Source organism: Monopterus albus, unplaced genomic scaffold (genome assembly GCF_001952655.1).
Source record: "Monopterus albus unplaced genomic scaffold, M_albus_1.0 scaffold34.1, whole genome shotgun sequence".
Taxonomy (NCBI): Eukaryota; Metazoa; Chordata; class Actinopteri; order Synbranchiformes; family Synbranchidae; genus Monopterus; species Monopterus albus.
Genome location: NW_018127914.1, coordinates 5,781,926 through 5,806,058, shown reverse-complemented (window position 1 = coordinate 5,806,058; position 24,133 = coordinate 5,781,926). Strand labels below are relative to the sequence as shown.

General features: G+C 41.3%; 2 protein-coding genes across 2 annotated transcripts; one reads left to right on the top strand and one right to left on the bottom strand.

Moving 5' to 3' along the window:
- Window positions 1–234: 234 nt before the first annotated feature.
- trhrb (thyrotropin-releasing hormone receptor b) lies at window positions 235–5,089 on the bottom strand. The gene is made up of 2 exons (XM_020597522.1): window positions 3,979–5,089; window positions 235–3,453 (listed from the first exon to the last, which is right to left on the bottom strand). Exons 1-2 carry the CDS (start codon window positions 4,756–4,758, stop codon window positions 3,028–3,030), a joined length of 1,206 nt encoding a protein of 401 aa, XP_020453178.1. The 5' UTR covers window positions 4,759–5,089; the 3' UTR covers window positions 235–3,027.
- Window positions 5,090–12,845: 7,756 nt separating this feature from the next.
- Window positions 12,846–17,126, top strand: LOC109958680 (transmembrane protein 74). Its single transcript, XM_020597523.1, has 2 exons — window positions 12,846–12,969; window positions 13,375–17,126. The coding sequence occupies exon 2, from the start codon at window positions 13,423–13,425 to the stop codon at window positions 14,209–14,211; it is 789 nt and encodes a 262-aa protein (XP_020453179.1). The 5' UTR covers window positions 12,846–12,969; window positions 13,375–13,422; the 3' UTR covers window positions 14,212–17,126.
- The last annotated feature ends 7,007 nt before the right edge of the window (window positions 17,127–24,133 follow it).

The following is a 24,133-nucleotide window of genomic DNA, read 5'->3' as shown; positions in this document are numbered from 1 at the left end:
TGTTGGCTGCCAAGATTCATGTTTGAGTCACTGAATGTCCAGTGTGGTTAAAGAGGAGATTTAACGGCAAAGAGCAGTTCATAGAAATGAAACTGAAAACATGAGCGTCCAAGATTTTTCAGAAAAATGTTTCAAACTGATAAGAAATGTTGAAATGCTGAGATGCTCTCAAATGTGCCGTTTCTCAGGTCAAATAAAGAAAAAAATCATTCCCCCTTGTTCCAGAAACAACTTTATTTGGAACATACTGTTGAAATTAACCATTTTTAGTTACCCATCAACATACTGTGCTCACAGGATCGCACTAATCTAAAAAGCAAGGCTAAAGCAGCAGCTTCCAAATGCTGCATCACAAAATAATATTTCTGTTTTAATAGGCAATAATGAAAGCAAGAGTGCATAAAAATACAGATGAATTCTCTTTTCTGCCTGACAAACAGAGGAGTTACCATAAATAACAATTACTATAAATAGGCCGGGAACACACACGAGTGCGTGAATCTATAAATACTGGTACACTCATTAAACAAAAACTGGCATTTTACATTTCCCACATACAGTAGTGAATGAAGCCCCACTGACTGCACCAGTTTCAGGGCAAGAGCTTCATCTTCCTTTGCCTGGCAGAAAATGCCACATAACGTCAGCATATCTAAACCTCGTGTCTGTCCAGACACGTTCATCGGCTTACTGGCAGCGTTCACAGCTAAGAAGCGGCACTTTGTTAAATTCACAGATCACATGATACAAAACACTAAGTTCACTTTGCCTCAACTTGAAATTGCCAGCACTGATGCTTAAACGTATCAACTGTATGTTACATTAATGTACAGGCTTTCACACCGAGGTTTACGACCACTGCTGCTCAAACAAGATTTAGAAATATTTTTGTAATCCATGAGAGAATCATGAGAGTTAAAGCTGTTTGATAAGACATATTATATATATATATAAAGGGTTTATCAATTGTACTTAATACTGTATGTAAATATGTATTAATAATTTTATATCACTGACTTGACATCAGTAAAGTGTCTGCAGTTAATAAATGTGTTAATACTCTGAGGAAGTAATTTATGCAGACTTCAGAACTTAACAGCAGTGAATTTCTTGCTCATGACTTAACTTTCCTCATTGTGCTGCAATGATGTACAGATGTACTCTAGAGTGTGCCAGCACCCAGCGACATCACCAGCGGGCCTGGTTACAGGTGCAACTGAACAAACAAGTTTAATTTACTGCAATAAACCATCAAGTTTACTTAAACAGTTAATAAGTCAATAATAAGTAGACTTTAGCTGAGATGCTTCCTAGACCTTTTTTTTGAAGAACGTCACTTTAATTGTTCACTAAATATCTTTGTGTTCATATTTGTTGATTTCTTTTTGAAAGCAGGATCTGTTTGGCTGTAAACGATCTCATAGCTGCTGTAAGATGCAGCTAAGTGAATGTCATGCCCACTGAAACAATATTTAAGAGTTTTTAATTCTTTAAGTCGACTTGCAAGTACCCAATTGGGGCAATTTCATCCTCACCTTCATCACCATTTTTGTTTTTAATAGATTTTGGCACAAGCACAGGAAAATAGCATCACCATTCTCTGTCTCACCTACCAAGCTCCGGTTATTTTTTTTATACAGTAAGTGTTCTTTGAAATGATGCAAGTCCCATTTACTACACGGTAAGTGAGATACTGTATGTGTCATTTCTTTGAATACCTTATGCCTGTGGCAGACTGCCACTAACAGTGAAAGCTCATATATACAAAGGTAGTTACTTCATGCAAATACATGAAAAAAATGAAAGAATCAGCAACATAAGAAGAAAATCAAGTTATGCTGGAGTGTACAACAACCACAAGGATGCAAAAGTTGTTACAGATTATAAAGGATTATAATGATGACTTTTGATCTGTACATGATGTCATTAGTGACAGCTTACAGCATAAACCCCTTATGACATAGGCCTTATTAGAAACAGGATAAAACTGTAGCGGCTATAGCAGCAAATAAACAATTTTCATGGCACTTTTACAGTAAATTTAAGTAACAATGTGATTTCCATCCTCTTCTTCCTCTTGTCTCTCAGTGAACACGTTGTTCTCTGTGGAAACCGTCCACACACCATCAAGAAACCTAATCTATCTTCAAACACTCAGCACAGTCCGTCTTGGTTTTCACAATGTGATTGTGGCTGTATTCGTCCTGCAGGGTAAAAAATAAGACCTGTTTTGTCCGTGAAGGTTCAGGTGTGACTTTAATGGATCACCTGCCCTGAAAACATCAGGGTGGCATACAGTTCTTAGCGCTGCACAGGGACACGGTTTCTGGAAATACACCCTTATTAATAAGTCGCACAGACTTTCTTGAAGCAGAGAAAAATGTGACATGAGTATGTACAGTACAGTCGATTCATTCATTCCAAACAGGACTGCATTCTACACTTCCAATCTGGACTTGTGGGCGTGACAGCTTTTTGGGTCTGTCATGACTTTGGTATTAAAGCATCACTGACTGGCTGTTGGTGAACATGAATATGTTGAGTGCAGTTTACTGACGTCACATCACAAGATTTCTTGGTATTGGAGTTCATATCATGTCAGACTTGGACTCCTTGCTGCCGTTTGAGCCACCGGCATGCGTTGCTGATGGTTGGAGTCGTCCATGCTGGTCTGGACTGTGACACAGCACAATATGTTTGAAGTGGGAACGGTGTTTTTGTTCACATTCATGTTTTGTTGACTCGTGCACAGTATATTATGTGGGTAGGTCCAAGAAAAGTTAACAGCAGCGTGATATGGCAGTGTTTATCTGCCGATGTCAGTGTTTGGCCTTGTGCCTCAAAGACTGTCATTAAAGCGGCTATAATCTATGTTTACATCTCTAGCCACAGCTACCTGCCTTTTGAAAAGGTCAGCAGGCACTCAGGAAACAATGTCCCCACACAACAGACTCCATTAAACAACAATTTCAGAATCTTTAATCCTTGACTGACCCCCAGAATCATCTCTCTGGCCTGAAGCAAACCTCAGGCATCACTGAAATTCACCTTTCCATACACACATGTGTCTGGAAACATCATTTTCTGCTCAGACAGCAGCTCGTCTGTGACAGTGAGCTCCTCCAGCTCTGTTGTGAAGTGGTCAGTGCTTTCCACCATGGATGTATCCTTGACGGCGCTGTAGGTGAGGGCCACGCTGTAGGTGGCGGGCTTATCCAAGCCCTTTCGCCCACAGCGGCAAATCTTGCGGAAGGCTGCGCGAAACTTCTGTGACATGGCGTTGTAGATGACCGGGTTGATGGCGCTGTTGAGGTAGATGCAGATCCGGCAAAAAAGTAGGAACCAGTTGTCCAGATAGGCCTGCTCCAGGAAAGAGTTGACAACTACCAGAGTGCGGTACGGCATCCAGAGTGCAGCAAACAGGATGACCACTACTGCCAGCATCTTGGTCACCTGTAGGGGGCAGCAAGGAGAAATGTTACTCTGTGATTTTTAGCCCATTTACATATATTGTCTTAGTCGAATGTAAGGGAGGTCTGGCTATTTGTGGTCCGCTTGGTAAAGGGTCAGTTCACTTAAATAAATTTAAAAAACACATTTTATCAGTTATTTTAATTTGCTGAATGCATGGTCTCATGTGTAATATTTGCAGTTTTTGAAAATATATTGAAAATCTTTGGGGCTTTGAGTGTTGGTTGAACCAAACAGGAGGCTGAAGGTCTGAGTGTGTATTAACACGTGTAAGTAGTAATTTACATCTGTAGTCTAGCTATATAGTGGTGGGTAATCTACTGTATAATGATTGACAATTGAATGGCAATAGTGTTACATTATATTCCCTTGTTGTAAAATAAGTTACTGTTTAAGCCACACTGTGTGACCGACTTGCTTAAGATGGATGTTTGTGCAGTTTAAGGACAGGACAAAGGCATTTTAAACGACACCACTTTGAGTGTCATCTTCTCCAGGCTCACCCACCTGTCTGCGGGAGGTCGCGGTGGAGCTGGAGTGACGGGAGTTTTTGCAGCTGGTGCTCCTATTGATGGTGTGGTTGTTGTGTCCATTCTTCTTCTTGTCTTTGTGGTCGGAGGGCAGCGGGTTCAGGCAGAGGATCCTGGCGATGAGTCCGTACAGAACCGCAGAAAGCAGCAACGGCACCACGAAGAAGACGCCGAAATCAAAAAAGTAAATGGGTAAATAAAACTGCCGGGGCACTTTGTAGCCGCAGGTGATGATGGTGATGTTGTCGTACACCAGCACCTGGATGTCTGACAGGTAGAACCACATCACGCAGTAAATAGAAGTAAAAGCCCAGACAAATAAAATGATCTTTTTTGCTCTGGACAAAGTGCACAGAAACTGAGCTTTAATCGGATGACAGATGGCGATGTATCGCTCTATGGTGAACGCTGTTATAGAGCAAGAGGAGGCGTTGATCCCGAGGTACTGAAAGTAGGTGATGCAGAGGCACCCATAGTGGCCGAACACCCACGATCCAAAGATGCTGTCCGATACTGCCGGCAAACCAGCTGCTATGAGCACCATCAGATCAGCCATAGCCAAACTCACCAGATAACAGTTTGTGGGAGTCCTCATGTGTTTGGTGGTGAGCACCACCAGGATGACCATAACATTGCCAACGATTCCGAAAACACAAATCAGGAGAAGCAGCAAACTACTTATCACTTTGTACTGAATGCTGGTGTCTGTCCAGATGCCTAAAGTGTGGTTCTTTGAAGATGCTGTAATGTTTTCCATTTTAGTGTTTTAGTTAAAATATCCTCGAAAAAATAAACTTCAACTCGCGCTTAATTAGTTCCAAGTAAACCAAACTGGTTTTACGCGCGAAAAAAGCGAGACATCAAGCAACTCTGTAGGTCCGGGAAAAACGTATATCGACTTCAGATAGTTCGAGATTGCCCCCAGGTATATGTGGCACATTAAATCACCATAACATGATAAAACACTGCTCGGACTCTGCCGTAATAGCGCCGTCGCGCTGTGCGTAAAAAGCGACGCGTCGCTGAGTTCTAGTCAGAGCAAACTGTGTCTCTCGGACAGATTGCGTTTTGGTTTTGACCAAGCTCGCTTTACGCATGCGATGGGATTAGCCCATCATTACACTGTCGAAACCAGACCTCCCCCAGACAACTGAACCCTCTGACCAAACACCTACTGAAACCACTTGCTATTGTCTTTCCGTTGTTCTAATTATTTTATTCCTTGCTGCTGAAATCTGTTACAGTGGCGCCTATAAGGCTGATTGCTTGCAGGTGCCTCTTATTCTGTCAGTGCTTATAAATGTTGTCTCTGGAATGTTTGTGTCCATTCTATTCAGAGGCGTCTCTATATTTTTGTACATGAGAAGGTCAGAATATTAGGAACACTTCAGAATATATTGTAGTCCAGTTCAACACTACCTTTAACTATGACCTCAATAATAAACATATATTTGAAGGCAGGTTTGACTCCTGTTGCCCACTTGTTTAAAGCTCAATATATACAGCATAGTTTTTCATATAGGAGCCATTGGAACACAGACACAATATCCCGAATATGTCAACAGAGTAAACTGTTACTGCTTTCCAGCCAACATTCATGCTGCCAAATGTATTAGGTTTTATATCATTTGAACAGCGTTGGAACTTATTATCATCAACTAATGTACAGATATTTTAGTCTAGGTATAAAATGTCCATCACAGAGTCAGTTCTAAATGCCTTTTAGAAAAATTGAGATCAGGTGTTCAGTGCTCCCATAGCAACTCTAAAAATTGCCTCCAAAATACAGGTCTTTATCATAAATAATAACTCAAATTCCATATATACTGTAAGTAAAATATTGCATTCTGCTAGAAAAATACTGGAGACTTTAGACATTTGCCTGGAATCTGCCAACAATGTGCTTATCTTTAACGTATTTTGGCCAATTGCCCAAATTCCTCCAAAATGAATATGAATATGACTTCAGTTCCCTCTGTGGTACAATTGCTCCAGCCCTCATACAGATAATGGAGAGGTTATAGATTGAAGGAAGATGTATTCGAGAGCAGTGGAGATTAATGCGAAATGTTTTATATATGTTTCATGTATGCTGCAACACCTTCTCATCTGACACTGATCTTACTTATACTAGCAGCTGCTTTATTTTGTTTTGTTAATCATGTTTGTTAAAGTTCACTTTCGATTAATCTTTCTTTGAACATGTTCATATGTACTAAAAAAAACCTCCCTGCCATAAAATGCATACAAAGCAACAGTCGATGTCTAAAACTACCGTACTGCTAAAATGTGAGCCTATACTTCACATTTCCTGTCATTTTTAGTCAGTTAAAGTACTAATTAGAGTTTCAACACCTCAGTACTGAGTGATCTGCCAACGCTGCCTGTTGCATTTAATCACTAAACTTCATGTTGTTTCACTTAACAAGATGCTGATGCAATAAATTTTATTGTATAATGTGGCAAAAAGACCAGTGCTCTATTGTAAAGCCAGCATGAAAAGCACAGAGAGTGTAGTGACCTGTATCAGCTGCACGCTGTCCAACAACATAGGACCCTGTAGTTGCTTGTGCTTGGCACAACACTGTGGAGGTGGGAAACTCTCCTCCACACCAACTGTGCTCATTCTCCAGGAACTGAGCTGAGGATGGTGGCGATCACACCAACACTTCACTCTGATCATGTGGTTATTGTGCTGCGAGCTCTGAAGTTGCCAGCCGTTCATCGCAAGCAGCAGGTGGACTGGGATGACAGGGAATTACATAACCATCCTCTCCCAGCAATGAAAAATATTTAGCTCAGTTTCATGTGTGCTTTAAATTTGCTGTGATTACTCAAAAAATGTAGGCAAATTCAAAGGATGTGGAGTTTTTTTATTTTGATTTGATTCCAATCGCACTTACAGTGGAAGCCAAATGGATGACGGGTGTCATTTTAACCCTCAAAATGATTTGAGGGTTAAAATGACACCTCTCAGCTTCTTTATCACTGGTTTACAAATGTGAAAAACCTCTCATGTTGTCAGATCACCTCAAACAACCTCCTCCTGTTTCCCACTTAAACACCTTTGCTTGATCATACTGTTCACATGCAGCAGCGGCAGCAGCAGGAAGAAACAGCAGAAAATGAGTGAAAGAGTTTTACTGCCACCTTAAGGATGAACCTGACCAGTATCAAAATGAGACAATGGTGTTCATGTTTACACCAGTATTATTTGGGGTATTTTACTGATTTTGCACCTGATAATTTTACGTACACCAATAAAAGGCGGTTGTGCAGATGCCAGATTTTGCTCTGAAACAACCTAAGACATGAGGATAAATAAAGATTGTATAATTTAAACTTGCATGACAGAGATTTGAATAGTAATTTGTAAATCTGTGTGTGTTTGCCAGTGGTTTTTAGTCAACAGGACACCCTTTGTACCCATCTAGCGGTGTTTGTGAAATTGTTGGACGTGCATTCTAGGATAGGTTTGGTTTGCCATACCATCCCTTAGTTATACATGAGTCTAGGCTGGGGTCTTCCCATGATGCTTTGAGCTCCACTCCTCTCTTCCGTAGTGTGTCTGAAAGTGTGTAAAAGAATTTGTGAGTTAAAATGTTTCTGATGACACTTTTTTGGACATCAAATAGGTGAGTTATTGTAAAAAGGTGGATAGAGGTTTCATCTTTTTCTCTCTGTAGGAAATCTTTACATTCAACTGTGTTTGACTAATGTCTGTATTATTTTCTTCTGTCGCGTACCGACCAAAATTAATTCCAGATTTCATGTCCTTTGCTGATTGTTACAGAGAGGTGCATTGAATCAAAGGCTATTAATTAAATGAAATTTTCTTGATGAACATCTGAGGGCTGAAATTTTAGTAGTAGCATGAGTGTAAATATTGACAGTGTGCTGGAGTTCTCCAAAATGTCAGACTGAGTATTTAGAACACGAAAGTACAGGAGCACTGAAGAACTGTATCATGTTGCTTCTGTCACTTTTAGATTTAGAAATCTGCAGAACTGCAGCAGATTAAGTCCTGCCTGGTTTCAACCTGAACACTTGTGACCTCAGAGCTGCAGGACATGAATCTGTCAGGGCACACAGACCATTACCTTTGACAATAACACAGTCGGTGCCGTGTTTCTACTGTGGTTCACTAGTAGTACCATAAAAGATGGCAGTGCAGGACAGAATATAATATCCTCTGCAGGTACCTCATGAATATGGGTACAATGAGCCTGACGATATTTTGCAGCATGTGGGCCTGTATATCTGTTCCCAAGGAGCTGTAAAGCACAAAATGTGCCAGTTCCTTTGACTTATACTACAGTTTCACAATGTGTACAGCAACTGAACACAGAGGTTCACACCTACAATGTATTGTACTGTAAATTAAAAACTGGGGGTTTGTTGCATCACACAGATATACCCTGTGTGTATAATAACTCACCGTAGCCATATCAGCGCTAAAATGTAAAATGACCTTTGACCATATTAATGGGATAGTGGCAAGTCATTTTAAAGGAATCAGTCAGAGCCAACTAGACTCAGGTTGCTGTCCACTGGACGCACACGCCACAGGTAGTCGGTGATAAACAAGCCACACACTGCTCCAATTCTGACATCCCTCAGTTAATGGTACGGATGCTGAGGAGTCCAACCTGCACTGACAGAAAGCATCACTCCTGCTTATGAGTCTTCTTCTCCACCCACTGTTCCCATGTACAGCACATACACCAAGGCACCTGACTGCTCATGACAACAGCTGTAGTTTGTGTTTGTTCAGACCAGTATCCAGATGTAAATGTGTGAAGGTGCACGTTTGAGTAAAAATCAACATTCAGAATTCATAAAATTCAGACTGAGATTTGAAAATACTCACAGAAATGTAACCTAAGGTTTCAGAAGAGGAAATTTCAGTAGCAGTGTTAAACACAGTAACCTAATCTTTAAAGTTTCGAACTTTATCTGGAAAATGTTAAACCGGGTGGCCAGGCTGGGGCACAGACTCAGAGAGGGGTGGCTCATTTGAAATACACATAAAAAGTCAATTAAACCTTAAGTTTTATGAAATATTAAACAGTACATTGTTAAGAATGAAATTGTGTAGTTTGTGTAAAAATGAGACACACATATTGCTTTCTTTAGCTAACTTTGGCCACACTCCTTATTTACTCTTGGTCAGGGACAATGCTGCTGCACAGTGGTCGCCCCCACTGAGGCTCCACAACAACACAACCATGTTGCTTGTGTGATATAAAGTAAAACTAATCTGACAAATATAAGTTATAAAGCACCAGAAAAATGTTACTTGTATTTAAGGCAACAATGTGTCATTGTTTTTCATGTTTCATTCATTAATACTGATGAGCATCACATTTTGACTCTGGCAGATGTGGCACCAGGGGTGGCCGGTCAGATTCTGGGGGCAGCCGGCGACAGCCCTTGCCACCCCCTGGATTCACCCATGCTAACTTTGCAGATTCAACAAGTCGCCACACTTGTTTTCAGAGTACACACTTATGTTACATTTATGGTAAATGCTGATTAACAGGATGTATGAGGTTTGCTAAATGCTGTAATCTGCAACATCACCACTAGATGTCACTAAATCCCATATACTGCCCTTTTAAATCTTAGAGTTCTTTTGATTTATATATTATAATAATTTGTTCACATGTCATAGATGATGTTAACTAGTAAGTGATTTATTACCTACTCATTTTCATTTTAAAAAAACATGTCTTACAGCCATCACAACTCTCTCTAAACTGCTGCCCACACTTTAATTTCATTCTGTCCTGGTTTTCAGACAAGATTTGTCTGAATTCTGCAAAAGTGCAAGTAAATAAAAATGTCTCAGAAATATGACGCAGCAACTGTTCTGACAATCTGGTGCTAGAAGGAACAACACACAGTTTGGCCCAGTTTCCCCTGTGCAAGCTGAAACAAAGCTGCACTTCCCAGATTTTTCTGAAGGAGAGATGAAACATTTATGTCACTCCCAAAACCCAGATTTCAATCAGACAACGTCCAATAATTGACGAGTAAACTCAAATGTTTGTTTATGTCTGTAGATGGAGCAGTTTGTGCAACACGGATCAGCAGTAAAGTGGGGGTGAGAGGAGGTGAACAGAGGCTTTCGGTCTCCTCATGTGTACTGTGCTCATGGTTTACCTCTGAATTTCATCCAACATTGAGTACTCAGACCACTTGTGACCACTCAGCTCAGCTGTAGACTTACCTCTTATGTACAGTGCATCTTGTTGGTGACCACAGGACAGAAACCACCCAGCAGATATTTGTGTGTGTGTGTGTGTGTGTGTGTGTATCCACCATCGCTTCTCTTTCCATTCAAAGCTATTCTCCCTGTGCTGGTGCAAGGCTATCTGACTCAGTTGTGTCTTCCTGTACACCTGTTTCTCTGTGACCTAGTCTAACCTTGGATCACTGTCTTTGCCTCTGCTGCTGCTTCTGGCTTCCCATCAGCTATTCTTAGCTGTGCTTGTACTCCGGCTTCACAGCGGACCTGTCAGTGTAAAATGCCACACCTCACCGGATGGCGTAAATAAAAACCGGCCTGCTGGTTGGGAGCATCTCTGGAGGAAATGACAAATCATTTTAGATCATAAACAACAGAGCAGCAGCATTAGTAGAAAAACATCTCACAGGAACAATCTGGTGGTTTTCTCTCAGACTATATGGAGCAGAATATTCACAGGCCCTCGAATCAGTACATCTCTCAGTGGTTAGTTTTACTTTCACTGCAGCACTGCACTTACAGTCATAGTTAAACTGATGAATTTTCCCTTTCTTTGTTTACGGCCTAAGAGCTGGTGACTGCACTCACATCCCAGTGCCACAACGCAACACACTCACAAAGAGGCTCCAGCTGAGTAACTGTTCGCTGCTCTGCTCAAGGGCAGGTGGGAAGTCTGCTGTCACTTCCTGCCCTCAGGTTGTCTCCTTCTGAATTAAATAATTACAGTGTATAAATATGATCATTTTCTCTTGAACACAACAGACTTTATATTACATTTTAGTGTATAATTATTTAAAGCATGACTATATGATAACGTATAATAAACTCATTTTACTAAAGAACCAGCTGCAGCTTAGCACGTGGACCATGTTATGTGGCATGTTTCTTCTGTGACAACAGTAAGCCTAGCATGGCACAGCTATAGTTCTGAATAACAGGCTGCTGTAGGCAGGCCAGCAGAAACTGTAGTGGTATTAAAGATGCAGTACTGTGTTCTTACTGTCAGTATTTCAACAAGTACAGAATGCACGGCTGTTGGACAAAGGAACAGTGAATAACTGTGTGAACTAAGGCTGTGTGTACAGCTCAGCATGGAAAAAGAGAAACTCCATGAATCCACAACATTAAAACCACTAGCACATGAAGTAAATAACTGATTGTCATTACAATGGCACCTGTCAAGAGGTGGGATATATTAGGCAAGCTGATGTGATGGAAGCATGAAACATGGAGAAGCATCTGAATGACTCTGACAAACAGTGATGGTCAGTTGACTGGGACAGAGCATGTCCATACCAGCAGGTCTTGTGGGATGCTCCCTGCAGTGGTCAGTACCTAAAGCGGGCCAAGGTCCAACAGTGTTGTGCGCTGTGTCCAAATGTGACAACACAGGCAGTCATGATAGGGGGTTGGGATCCAAGGCCCCACCATGATGGATGAGACCGTTCTGACTGTCCACTGCATGGCCAAAAGTATGTGGACACCTGAAGGTTACACCCATGGGATTGTGGAATATTTCATCAGCGCTAATCTGCTGCTATAACAGCCTCTGTTTAGCCTCTAAACACAGTTGTACTGTAGCTACAATGACAATAGCTAGTGAGGTTCTATCCTTCTGTTTTGGTTTACTTATTTGTCAGCAATGGTGTTTGGGCTGTGATTTGTAAATGAATAATAAGGTGTTGCTGTATATTATTGCTGTATGGAAGAAGGGCTGTGTGTGGCCCTTTTGTACATAGTGCCTTCAATAGGAAGAAAAGATTGTATTCTGAAGTTGGTGCTTGATGTAGACACCTGTGTGATCTGTTTGGACAAAGTGTGCATCAAAGTGAGAATTACAGGCAGTGAAGAAAATTGAATGGCACACTAGTCAAATTGAATATCTGCCGCAATTGGATTATCTCTGCCTTACACCATGTACTTGTTATTTATAAACCTTGTGACAATATTATAATTATTACTATTACTTTGTCATTCTAATTTTTCACTTGAGGGACCAAATTCTCCTCTGGTGGGTCAGAAAATAATAGCCCCTGATGTCTATATTGCACTTCTATTAATGTTTCAAATACAGGATTTAATGGTGAAGTTGGTGTTTTGCTAGTTTCTGAGGAGATGCCAGTTTAGGCTCATCACCCAGTTTGGGATTTGACATGGTTTTAATGGAATATCAAAGTAGACTTTTCTTCTGGCTGCTGCTCTGAATATTGGCCAGTCTGGGACATGGCTGCAAAATGTTGGTTCAGATGAGGAGAGTGGCTCCTTCTTAATGTGCATCTTTGAAGGCACATAATGGTGTGAACCTAGGAAGGATGCTCCAGTGATTTGGAGGACCATGATTTCCAGTCTTGTTAAAGTGCTGTTGAAAACATAGCTATCATGTCACCTGTCATTTATTTCTGGAAATTTGGTGGATTTAGCAAAGTGGGGGGATTCCTGCAATCTATATAAAGGAATAGATCAACTTAGCTATTAGTTTCTGCTTATAAGCTTTTTATAAAGAGGCTATTATGAGAAAGTCGCACCACTATAGCTCTGCACAGTCTTCCTCCTCCTGCCTCTCATCTGATTAGTGTGCATGTGCTGGGGAACCCTGAAGTTGGCTCGGTAATAAGCTCAGTATGGCAGTCCGTGGGAGGGGTGTGCCAAACCTTTCCCTCTAATTGACCAGGGAACAGAAGCAGCCAGGGACACGAGCAGCCGCACACGGGGAGAGAGGTACTCTTCAAACCACATTTTGTTATTTAATAAGGGATCACTAAAACGCATTAGGCTATTGCCTTCATTAGCGTGTCGCATGGTTGCATGGTGTTTTTTTGAAAAGCGATTTGAGAGCTTGCAGAAGCCAGAAAAAGCAAAAGACAAAGAGTTAGTGGGTAGAGGAAATGTGCATTGTCTTTAATTTGGCATTACGGCTTTGGACGCTGCCAGGGGAATTCATTTAGCTGCACTTTAAATGCTTGCAGTGCACGAGAGGGAGAGATGCGTATTGATTATGCTTGTGCTCATACAGTAGGTTAAACAAGTGGCGACAAAGCATGCCAAGACCTGAAGTTGCTGTCTCATATGCAGCTGCGCGTTAAAATATCGGATTGTTTTTTATGTTGCATGTTTTACTAACAGAGGCGGACGCATGGGCTTGTCAAATCGGAAAACCCAGCTCATTTTCAAATGGCTGACCTGGAACTCTTTTACTATGACCAACCCGACCCGAGAGACACCTCCCTGGTTTTAAATAAGCAAAGTGTCCCCGAGATCAGCAGCGGCGGAGGAAAGTCACTTCTTCCCGACGGAGGAGAGGCTTCAGCTCCATGGACAGAGACGCGGAGAGCGGCGCGACTGGAGGGGGAAACGGAAACATCTTTCACCTGCAAACACCAAGATGATGAAGATGGGGACGATGTCCAGCTAATAGGGACAAGTCCACAAACCTGTAGACTGGCTCAGAGCTCCTCGAGTGAATTGTACGAGGAGGAGGTGATGGAGGAAGAGGAGGAGGACACCTCGGAACTTTACTTTCTGTCCGACGACGAGCTCTCCTCGGACAGCTCGGGGAAGTCAGTGGACTACGGCTTCATCATTGCCGTGACTTGCCTGGTGACTGGCATCTCTCTGGTCGCCATATCCTACACAGTCCCCAGGGACGTGCGAGTGGACCCGGACAGTGTGACCGCTCGGGAGATGGAGCGCCTGGAGAGGGATAAAGCCCGAGTGGGGGCCCACCTGGACCGGTGTGTCATAGCGGGATTGTGCCTGCTCACCCTCGGGGGCGTGCTGCTTTCCACCCTGCTCATGATCTCCATGTGGAAAGGGGAGATGATGAGGAGGAAAGCCTTTGCCTATTCCAAACACGCAGCTAAATTATATGGCTCGATAAGTCTGAGAGCAGGCTCCAGCCCGACTCGGGAATCCTGCTCACATTTTTCAGCGCCTGATGAGGATTTAGAAGTGCTCAGCTGAATTTATGGACAGGACACGCGTAAAAGCGCTTAGAAAACCCAACCAGTGGTGTCCTTTAGTCGGGGATGTAGTGGGGGTTTAATGCCTTTTTATTTCTAACAGCAGAGGCAACTTTGTGTTTGCTATGGACATTTTTAAAGGGTATGTTTGCATTTTTTCCAAGTCTGTCTTAATACAACATGACCCTGAAAGAGTTTTTGGCTACTGTAGCTTTTCCCTCTGTCCACGATGGCCCTTAAAAATCCCTTCATAATCTAATTCTAGTGTAAACCTTTGAAATTGTAAGTTCTGTGAAGCTAATATGAGGCGGTTTAAAGGAGTTCAGACCAAAAACAGACGTGAGATAACAGTGAGACATTAAATGCAATCCAGGAAGCCCAGTTTGAATTGCGGATGTAAGAGGTTGAAGGCTTATTAGATACCAATCCACTCCACTCCAGTCCACAGAGGTTCACAGTACTCAGAGACGAGGTTTTACAGCTGTCATGGCATTAAATATTTTATTGTTGTTGTGCTGATCACAAGCTAGAAATACGGCTTTCACATGACAAAGTAATCTACCAGGAATCTGTGCTTCTAGTTGACACTGTGCTGGTGAACAAGCTTAGAGCTTTTTGCCAGGCAGCCTTGTGTTGGCACTGTCACTGCACATCCATACAGGCCTCATTAAACGATTGAGGAGGCTGCGATTTTTCATATAAAGATAGAGCTGGTCTGAATGTGGCCTCAGTCAAATCTAATGACTATGGTTTTATACTAAAAAGATTTTGGATGACAACTGCTTGATGTTTCTAACTCACTTCTGAGTTTTTCTAAGTTTTGCTGAATTTCAAGATGATTTTTTTTAGACACAGATCAAGGCGTGTTGATTTTGTCTGCTGTCACTTCCAGTAGAATCGCGTTAGAAATGTCTCTCTTCACTATGGACAAAAGGAAAAGTTACACTCACCAAAATCTTTTTCAATGCACATTTGTGCATGTTAGTATTACATTAAGACAGACTTGGAAAATATGAACGCATCCTAATGATAAACTGTAAAATTATGAGAAAACAGTGTTTTCCTTCACTAAAGGTAAAACATAAAATAGCTTTGTATATTTTATTTAACTTGGTTTGCCTTATCTTTTTGTTTACCACTGCTTCTAATGAGGCTGCTACTTCAGTGTTTACAGTGTTCACTCACTAGTGCTGACTTGTGTGTTGAAGCCTTGTATGTACATGTACATGTATACTGTGAATGCGAGGAAAGTCAAACCTGAACCAGGAGTGGTGTCATTGTCACTGCCTTCATTTTCCACCTTTTCAGAGACAGAACTTTGCTAAATTGTAACTAACGAACTGTGCAGATCTGGTTCTTAAAAACAACAACTGCATGAATGTGTGTGAACTCCAAAGAAATTCTGTTTGACATAACATGTTGAAGTGATGCTTGTATTTGCTCAGATTTGCTGAAACGCAAATAGTGATACCACAGGAGGTGTAATTACATTTTGTGGTTGAGCTCCGATGTCGGGGAAGCTCAGTTTACACCAAATACACTTGGGGTTCTTGACAGCAGATGTTCAAAAACATACAGAGAGAGAGACAGAATCAGCGCACCCCTGGGGGAAAGATATCCTGGCATTTAACGTTACTTAACGGCTCGTGGGAGGGCTGTGAATCAGTGGAAAACAAGAACCCAAGCATTTTAACAACTGCTGCAATCAAGCCCACTTATCAAATACCAGACCATTCCAGCTGCAGTACTGGAGTGAAATGTCAAATTGCATTCAAGGCGAAGGAAGTAATGTCTCGCCTGCTCTGACTGAAGACACTGTGAATTAACAACCCTCTGCTTATGTTGAACAGAAAGCTATGCTGTGCAGCCTCCAGGAGGGTCACATTATCCTATACACGACCCTTGCTCACTCTCACCTTGGTGATTAATAGGCTGAATCCGCTGACCTCTAAATGAAATATTAAGTTGTTTCTAATGCTAATCTCATGTTATAGAGTAACAGTTTGAAGGGTTTTTGTAGGTGTCTGGTGTTTCCCTTTACGTTCCTGGAAATAAAACTCCTGTGTCAGATGAGTTATTTCGTGATGAAGTGTTGAGAATCCCCCTCTTCTCCGCAGCCTGACTCATCTGCTTCAGCTTGTGATTCCTTACATTTCCCAGATTGTCTTTTTTCACAGCCATCATAGAACAGCTGTGAGCTTGTTGCTTTAAGCATGTGGGATCAGACAGAGTGTTATCGCCGAGTAAAAGCAAGAGAGTGAACCTTTACAGTTGCAGCAGCATGAAGGTTTCTAACTCAAAACACGCCCTGCGATGCACTCTGGCCTTTTGAGACTGCTGTGTGGTGCGGGGACATTAGTCTCATCCAGCTCTTGTTCAGTGCAAGAATTTTCTCTCAGTTGATGTTCATTTAAATTTTTAAGTTGCTCTTCATTTCTGGAGGGGATGACATCAGCAAATGACATTTATTGCTGGGGTGTTAGATACATGGAGTCTTTCCTGTAAACCATGCTGAAAATATTTAATTTTGGCATCATCGATGTTTATAGGAATTGGAGCCAACACAGTGGCCCTGCAAATAAAATGATTTTAGCAGTATTAAAACACTTCATGGTCATATTTCTACATTAGAGCACATTGATGCTTCATAAAACAATTTCACCACAAGGTCCATCTTTACCTGAAATCAAATTGGCCCGTTTAATCTTTGGGATTCAATAAGCAAAAATCACAGGGGTCAAAGTTTGAAAAAAATATTTAACAAATAATTGTAGCTTAAAACCAGAGACTTGAGAAGCTAGTTTCAGGCTAGAATGACCTAACTGAGTTGCACCTTTAAAACCCATGGGAACTTCTTTTCAGCACTGTAGCCAGGCTGACAAAGAGCCACAGTGCTGTTGAGCTTAACATTCCCTTAGATCTCAGCAGCAATGACTTCATGAGCTTCTTTACAAACAAAATCACAACTATTAGAGAAAAAATTGGTCGGACCACTCCCACAGCTCTCGCAGATGTGCCATCTACTACAATGGCTTTAGAGACATCTGTAAGACCTCATTTATACTTGGACTACTTTTCCCCTATAGATCTCTCTGAGTTGACCTCAACAATTGCTTCATCTAAATCATCAGCATGTCTCCTGGACCCCATCCCGACCAGGCTGCTCAAAGACGTCTTTCCCCTAATCAACACATCCATACTAGATCTGATTAACCTTTCTCTATTAACAGGTTATGTTCCACAGGCTTTTAAACTTGCAGTAATTAAACCTCCACTCAAAAAGCCTACTCTTGACCCAGGTGTCCTAGCTAATTATAGACCAATATCCAATCTCCCATTTATTTCCAAAATCCTTGAAAAAGCTGTTGCAAAGCAGTTATGTGACCACTTGCACAAGAATGATTTGTTTGAGGATTTTCAGTCAAGATTTAGAGTTCATCATAGTACAGAAACCGCATTGGTGAAAGTCACCAATGATCTTCTCCTAGCCTCGGACAAAGGACTTGTCTCCATACTTGTCCTCTTAGATCTCAGTGCTGCTTTTGACACCATTGATCACAGCATCTTACTGCAGAGACTTAAACATGTTATTGGGATTAAAGGAACTGCGCTAAGTTGGTTCAAATCTTATTTATCAGAAAGATTTCAATTTGTTCATGTTAATGACGAATCTTCCACACAAACTGAAGTTAGTCACGGCGTTCCACAGGGCTCTGTGTTAGGTCCAATTCTCTTCACTTTATACATGCTCCCTTTAGGCAATATTATCAGGAAGCACAACATAAATTTCCATTGCTATGCAGATGATACTCAGTTATATTTATCTATGAAGCCAAATGAATCAGGTCACCTGGTCAAACTTCAAGCATGTCTTAAAGACATAAAGGCCTGGGTGACCTGCAACTTCTTACTTCTAAACTCTGACAAAACTGAAGTTATTGTGCTTGGGCCTGAAAACCTTAGAAATCTGCTGTGTAATCATATAGTTACTTTAGATGACATAGCTCTTGCCTCCAGTACTACTGTGAGGAACCTTGGAGTCATCTTTGATCAGAATATGTTCTTTAAATCACACATAAACCAAGTCTCTAGATCTGCCTTCTTTCATCTGCGCAATATTGCAAAAATCAGGAGCATCCTGTCTCAAAGTGATGCTGAAAAACTGGTCCATGCATTTGTTACTTCCAGGCTGGACTACTGTAACTCTTTACTATCAGGATGTCCCAGTAATTCCCTAAAAAGCCTCCAGTTAATCCAAAATGCTGCAGCCAGAGTACTGACAGGAACTAGCAAGAGAGATCATATCTCTCCCATATTAGCTTCTCTCCACTGGCTCCCTGTAAAATTCAGAATAGAATTTAAAATCCTTCTCCTAACATACAAAGCCCTTAATGACAAGGCTCCATCATATCTTAAAGACCTCGTAGAGCCTTATCATCCTAACAGAGCACTTCGCTCTCAGAATGCAGGTTTACTTGTGGTTCCTAGAGTCCACAGAAGTAGAATGGGAGGCAGAGCCTTTAGCTATCAAGCTCCTCTCCTATGGAACCAACTCCCAGTCTCAGTTCGGGAGGCGGACACCCTCTCTACCTTTAAGATTAGACTTAAGACTTTCCTTTTTGATAAAGCTTATAGTTAGGGCTGGATCAGGTGACCCTGAGCCTTCCCTTAGTTATGCTGCTATAGGCCTCGGCTGCTGGGGGGCCCCATGATGCTCTGAGTTTCTCTCCCCTCCCCTCCTGCTCTCCTCTCCTCTCTCTCCCTATGCTTCTATATGCCACCATTACACATCACTAACTTTGTGTCTCCTCTCTCCCGTAGTGTGTCCTCTCTCTCTTTCTGTACCTTTCTGCAGGTTGCCCTGGCCCTGGAGCTCTACATCTCTGACGAGCAGTCACCAGCCACATCGACCTGATCAGTGTTTGATTGTTGTGTCTTGTTGCTTTTTTTCTTTTGTCTCTCCTCTATCCACTCACCCCAACCGGTCGAGGCAGAAGGCCGCCCACCAAGAGCCGGGGTCTGTCGGAGGTTTCTTCCGTTAAAGGGAGTTTTTCCTCCCCACTGTCGCCAAGTGCTTGCTCAAGGGGGATTTGTTGGGTTTTCCCTATGTAATAATAATGATAACAGTAAGCTCTAGACCTTACTTTGTAAAGTGTCCTGAGATGACTTTTGTTGGGATTTGGCGCTATACAAATAAAATTTGATTTGATTTGAATTTGATTCTGTAGCACCAGTCAATCAAAACCAATCAGCAGTGTGAGCAGGACGTCACTGTAGCATCAAAAAGTAGTCCTAAAATGCTATTCCAAAAAACTGTTTTGGGCAGAAGGTGGGACAGGCCTGCTGACGGAGGGGGTGTGGACAGTGGTGGGGTAACTAAGTACATTTTCTCAAGTACTGTACTTTAATACAATTTTGAGGTATCTGTACTTTACTTGAGTATTTTGATTTTGTACTACTTCATACTTCCACTTCACTACATTTTAAAGGCAACTAGTGTACTTTTCACTCCTCTACATTTATAACTTTAGTTACTAGTTACAAAAATTACAGTATAATCATAAGACTTTATTGATCTCTGGTGGAAAATTCACCCAGCAGTACTTCAAATTATATGCATATAAGGTATTTAAATGTGCCATTCTGCATGAGTACTTTTAATTTTAGTACTTTAAGTATGTTGTGATGCTAATACTTTTGTACTTTTATTTTAGTAACATTTTGAGTGCAGGACTTTAACTTGTAACAGGATATTTTTACACTATTGTATTGTTACTTTTACTTTAGTAGGGGATCTGAGTAATACTTCCAGCTTTGTTTGTGGGCCCTCTTGCCCAGTGACTAAAAAATAGCCTAATCAATAACAGTTTATAAACTAAGCATTTATCTTGCCAAATGTATGTCTACTCAATAGCTAAAAAATGGAACCCAGATAACAGTTTATCATTTGAAGTCAGTTCTTTTTTCACTACCATTTAGTTTACCAAATAACTTTAATTAGACTAGTAATCAATAAATCCTTGACTTCACTATCACAAACAACTGAGAGAATCAGCACATTCACATTTCTAAAGCTTGAGCAAGTGAACTTTAGTCTTTATAAATGGCAATTATTAAGCAGTTATTTGATTATCAGTGTCTAAGTAGTTGCCAAGTTCTAGAGTACTTCCTGGTTTTTAGGTGTTAAGGGCCATAAAAAAGCTGGCATGTATTGTCAGGTTCAAGTAGGAGCCAACCATGTTGTTGCACAAAGGGTGCCATAGCAACACATTTTAATTTAGTGGTGTGAATAAACATACTACTTTCAAACAGCTGGTGCAATCTGTAGGACTGTGTAGGTGCAATTTTATCAGCAGCATCTCTTTGGCAAAATAAACAAGCAATCCAACAATTGGCATCAGATTCTGTTTCCTATATCGTTTTTTATTATTTTAATATTCTGAGCGGCAAAGCTGGCATAACCTTTATCCAATTTCAAACCAATGGGAAAAGCTTAGATAAAACACAACTACAGACATGTCTCATGTGAATAACCAGTACAGTTCGAAGATAATAATGTGCATGACCCCACTACTTGTACTGAGAAGGGGTAAAGCGCCTTGTTTCTTCTACGTAGTGATATAAAGGGGCTGGGACACTGCAGCAACTTTAATTGGTGTTTGTGTTTGTTGTGCCAGGGGACTGTCGTAGACACAAAATCAGCCTGTAATAAAAATGACACACACACACTCTCGTGCAAACTGTCAAAACGCCAAACAGAGTCCCACGCACATGAGCTCAGTGTGAATGGCTCAGGCTTGAGTATAAAATGCGTCTCTTGCAGAAACACCCCCCACAGAGGGACAAACACACACTATAACACACTCTCTCAGCTGGCATACACACACACACACATATCTCCCTCTACCATGAATGGAGTTAGTCAGAGTAATCATTCAGGGCAGCTGGCAGCAGGAAATGGAATTGGATTGCAGAAGGGGTCACTCAGGGTCAAGAGCTTGGGTGTGGCTGTGGACGCTGGGGACCGGGAGTGCTTTACATCACTGTCTAGCAGCTACTTACCATCAGCTGTCATACCAACCCATCATACTGAGGGACAGAGCTCTGATTGCACTGCACAGAAAGTCTCTCTGGCCATCACACCATCATACATACTTTGTTCTGTTAGCTTAATAAATTAAGAGTAAGATCATGTCTCCAAGTCTGAAATGCTTCTCTTGAACTATTGCCTTGAGTTAATGACTTATTCAATAATGATTCTCGTTACTTCGATTGTTGCATAGCAACGGCAGGCAGATTCAGTCACAGCTCTAAAAAGGGACTGAGCTTCGGCTAAGAAAAAAGAAAAAAGAGTAGAGGAGCAAGTTGCAAATAGAATCACCTTTCACACCATTTATCAGCTTGATTCATTCAGCTCAGAGGTTTTAAAACCCAAACCCTACACAAACTGACAGCCCCCTTTCAAGCTGTCTTTCAGGGGGTTTTCAGAGCTGAAAGCCGTTGAGGATATACCTGTAGGCTGCATCTTAACTTGGCACTTCAGAGGGAGAGAAGAGTCAATTATATGGAGGTATTCACCAATCAGTTTCAGTTTAGAGGCTGAATCATCTTTGTTGAATTTGCTGTGAAGTTAGCACACTCCTGAGAGGAGATGTGTGCAGCTGTACCGTGGGTGCAGGAATTCACTGATCCTGCTCCAGAACTCACATTTATTAACTGCCAGTATCTTCCATTCCTTTGTTTGTGGTGATTAAGCGAAGCACCTGCTGTAGGTTGAGCAGCACCCACATACTCTCATCCCTTATTCTCCTTTAGCGATCTCTGTCCTGAAGGAAATGCAGAAGGGACACCATAACCATAGAAACAGGGTCACCCTGTTGCTACGGAGAACTGCCTGTGTGCCACGGTGGCTCGGTGTAACTGAGTTAAAGATGCTCTTCTTTTGATTTGTCACTCAAACTGTGGTGTGTGCATGTAAACTTACATGTTCCTTCTCTTATACCTGGTATTAAGAGGCTTTTCAAGTTACACAGCTCATTAAAGATGTGTCAGGTGCTGTCATCATATCAAACACCCTCCTCTTCAGACAAGACAGAAAATACAATCCTACACTCTGCTTAGATCAAACATAAAGCTGTCTGGGATGCTGAGCAGTGGTTTTCGCTGGAGCGCATCATTTTCACCTATAGATTTTTATATGCACAGCGACACAGACCTTTGGTAAAGACTTGAGAACAGAAAACTGCACTGAGAGTTACTTCTCCTTCATTTCTACTGTACTTTGCTGTACATTATGTATTTCATTTGCTGGGTTGAGTATTGGTGTCCTCTCTCTCTCTCAGGGTGTGTGAGTAGTTTTGGTGGTGAAGGGAAGAACTGGAACCTGTTATGTTAACACTGTTGTTATTTGCATTGAAAACAACCCAATTAAGTTTAAAAGAGCTCTCTGACCATCATCAGCTGACCTGAGGATACAAAGCTAAAAACAGCCCAGAATAATTTCTCACTCAGAGAAAAAAAGCTCAGAATCATAAAATGTCCACAAAATGTCCACAGGGGTTCTACAGATACAGATGAACAGTTCATGAATGTGCAGGAAAGTGCAGTAAAAAGTATCCAAAGTTTAATCACAGTATTAAAATACCAGTGACAATAACTAAACTATGAATCAAAATGATGAGTGGGATGTTAATGATTTTACCAGGCCCAGTGTTATTCACAGCCACTATTCTGGAGCCAAAATAAAGCAGGCTAATGTTGATCTTGCCTATTAGAGTTTCAGTTTCAAGATGGGAGCATAAAAAAAAGCTCAGAATCATAAAATGTCCACAGATCATCAGGGGTGCTACAGACACAAATGAACAGTTCACAAATGTGCAGGAAAGTGCAGTCAAAAGTATACAGTGTTTAATCACAGTGCTAAAATACCAGAATCAGAATCTGCTTTATTGGCCAGATGTGTTGGACACACGAGGAATTTGACTCTGGTACATCAGCTCTCAATGTGTATGTTCATATCCCCATGCAAGGGGCGAGTAAACAGTAAACCAGCATAAGGCTGTGTAATATAACAAAATAAGCAGTATTAACAAGCAACAATAACAGCGACAATAACTGAACTATGAATCAAAATGATGAGTGGGAAGTTAATGTTTGTACCAGGGGCAGTGTTACTCACACGTTTCTAGAATCTCCAGAGCCGCAGTTGGTAGAACTCTGGAGGCTCAAAGAGAGAACATGTGCAAACATGTTCTCTGTCTGTAATTCAACCAGTATTTTCCAGGGTAAATTAATCTGGCACAGGACAATTGTTGCCTACATTGTCTCTAGTTTATGCTTAGTTTATCTTGTGTACCAGGTTTTCTTTCTGAGCAGATAGTACCTGAAAAAGACAAGCTTTCTTCAGAATGCTAATTCCATTTAAGTTGTTCTTAAGCACTGATGCTGAATCTCCAGGGGGGTTGACGTCACATCGTGAGAGGTTTAGTGGAGGTTTTCTCAGAAACAGGCACAGACAAAAGCCTTGGAGGGCTTTGTTTAGACCGAATCAATTGAGTGCAGTCTTTCAGTATCAAACCCTGCTATTGTTTTTTTGTAACATTGATTGTTTCTGTTCTTTTTATACTGCTCTATCACAATCAATATTTATATACTGTACATCAGACTGAGGAGTGCTACAGTGCCCGAGCGGTGGCCTTTACCAGGAAGTCTTAGAGTGAATTGTCTTCTCGTCCTTTGGATGCTTCCAGCACTACAGTTCATCAAGAGGCTAAATATGTTTCTAACTACAGAAAATAAACTGCTGAAAGTAATTTATAATCCTGCATCACGGTTTAATTCAGCCACTGCAAATTGTCATTTTTACAGAAATGTGCAAACATTACTTCTATCTTCTGTAAGCATGTGCATTTTATTTTGAAGGT

Excerpts from the sequence above, each read along its gene's own strand:
- trhrb (XM_020597522.1), bottom strand. The coding sequence starts at position 4,758 with ATGGAAAACATTACAGCATCTTCAAAGAACCACACTTTAGGCATCTGG. Across the intron at positions 3,454-3,978 it reads CCGCGACCTCCCGCAGACAG|GTGACCAAGATGCTGGCAGT; the intron begins GTGGGTGAGCCT and ends TGCCCCCTACAG.
- LOC109958680 (XM_020597523.1), top strand. The coding sequence starts at position 13,423 with ATGGCTGACCTGGAACTCTTTTACTATGACCAACCCGACCCGAGAGAC.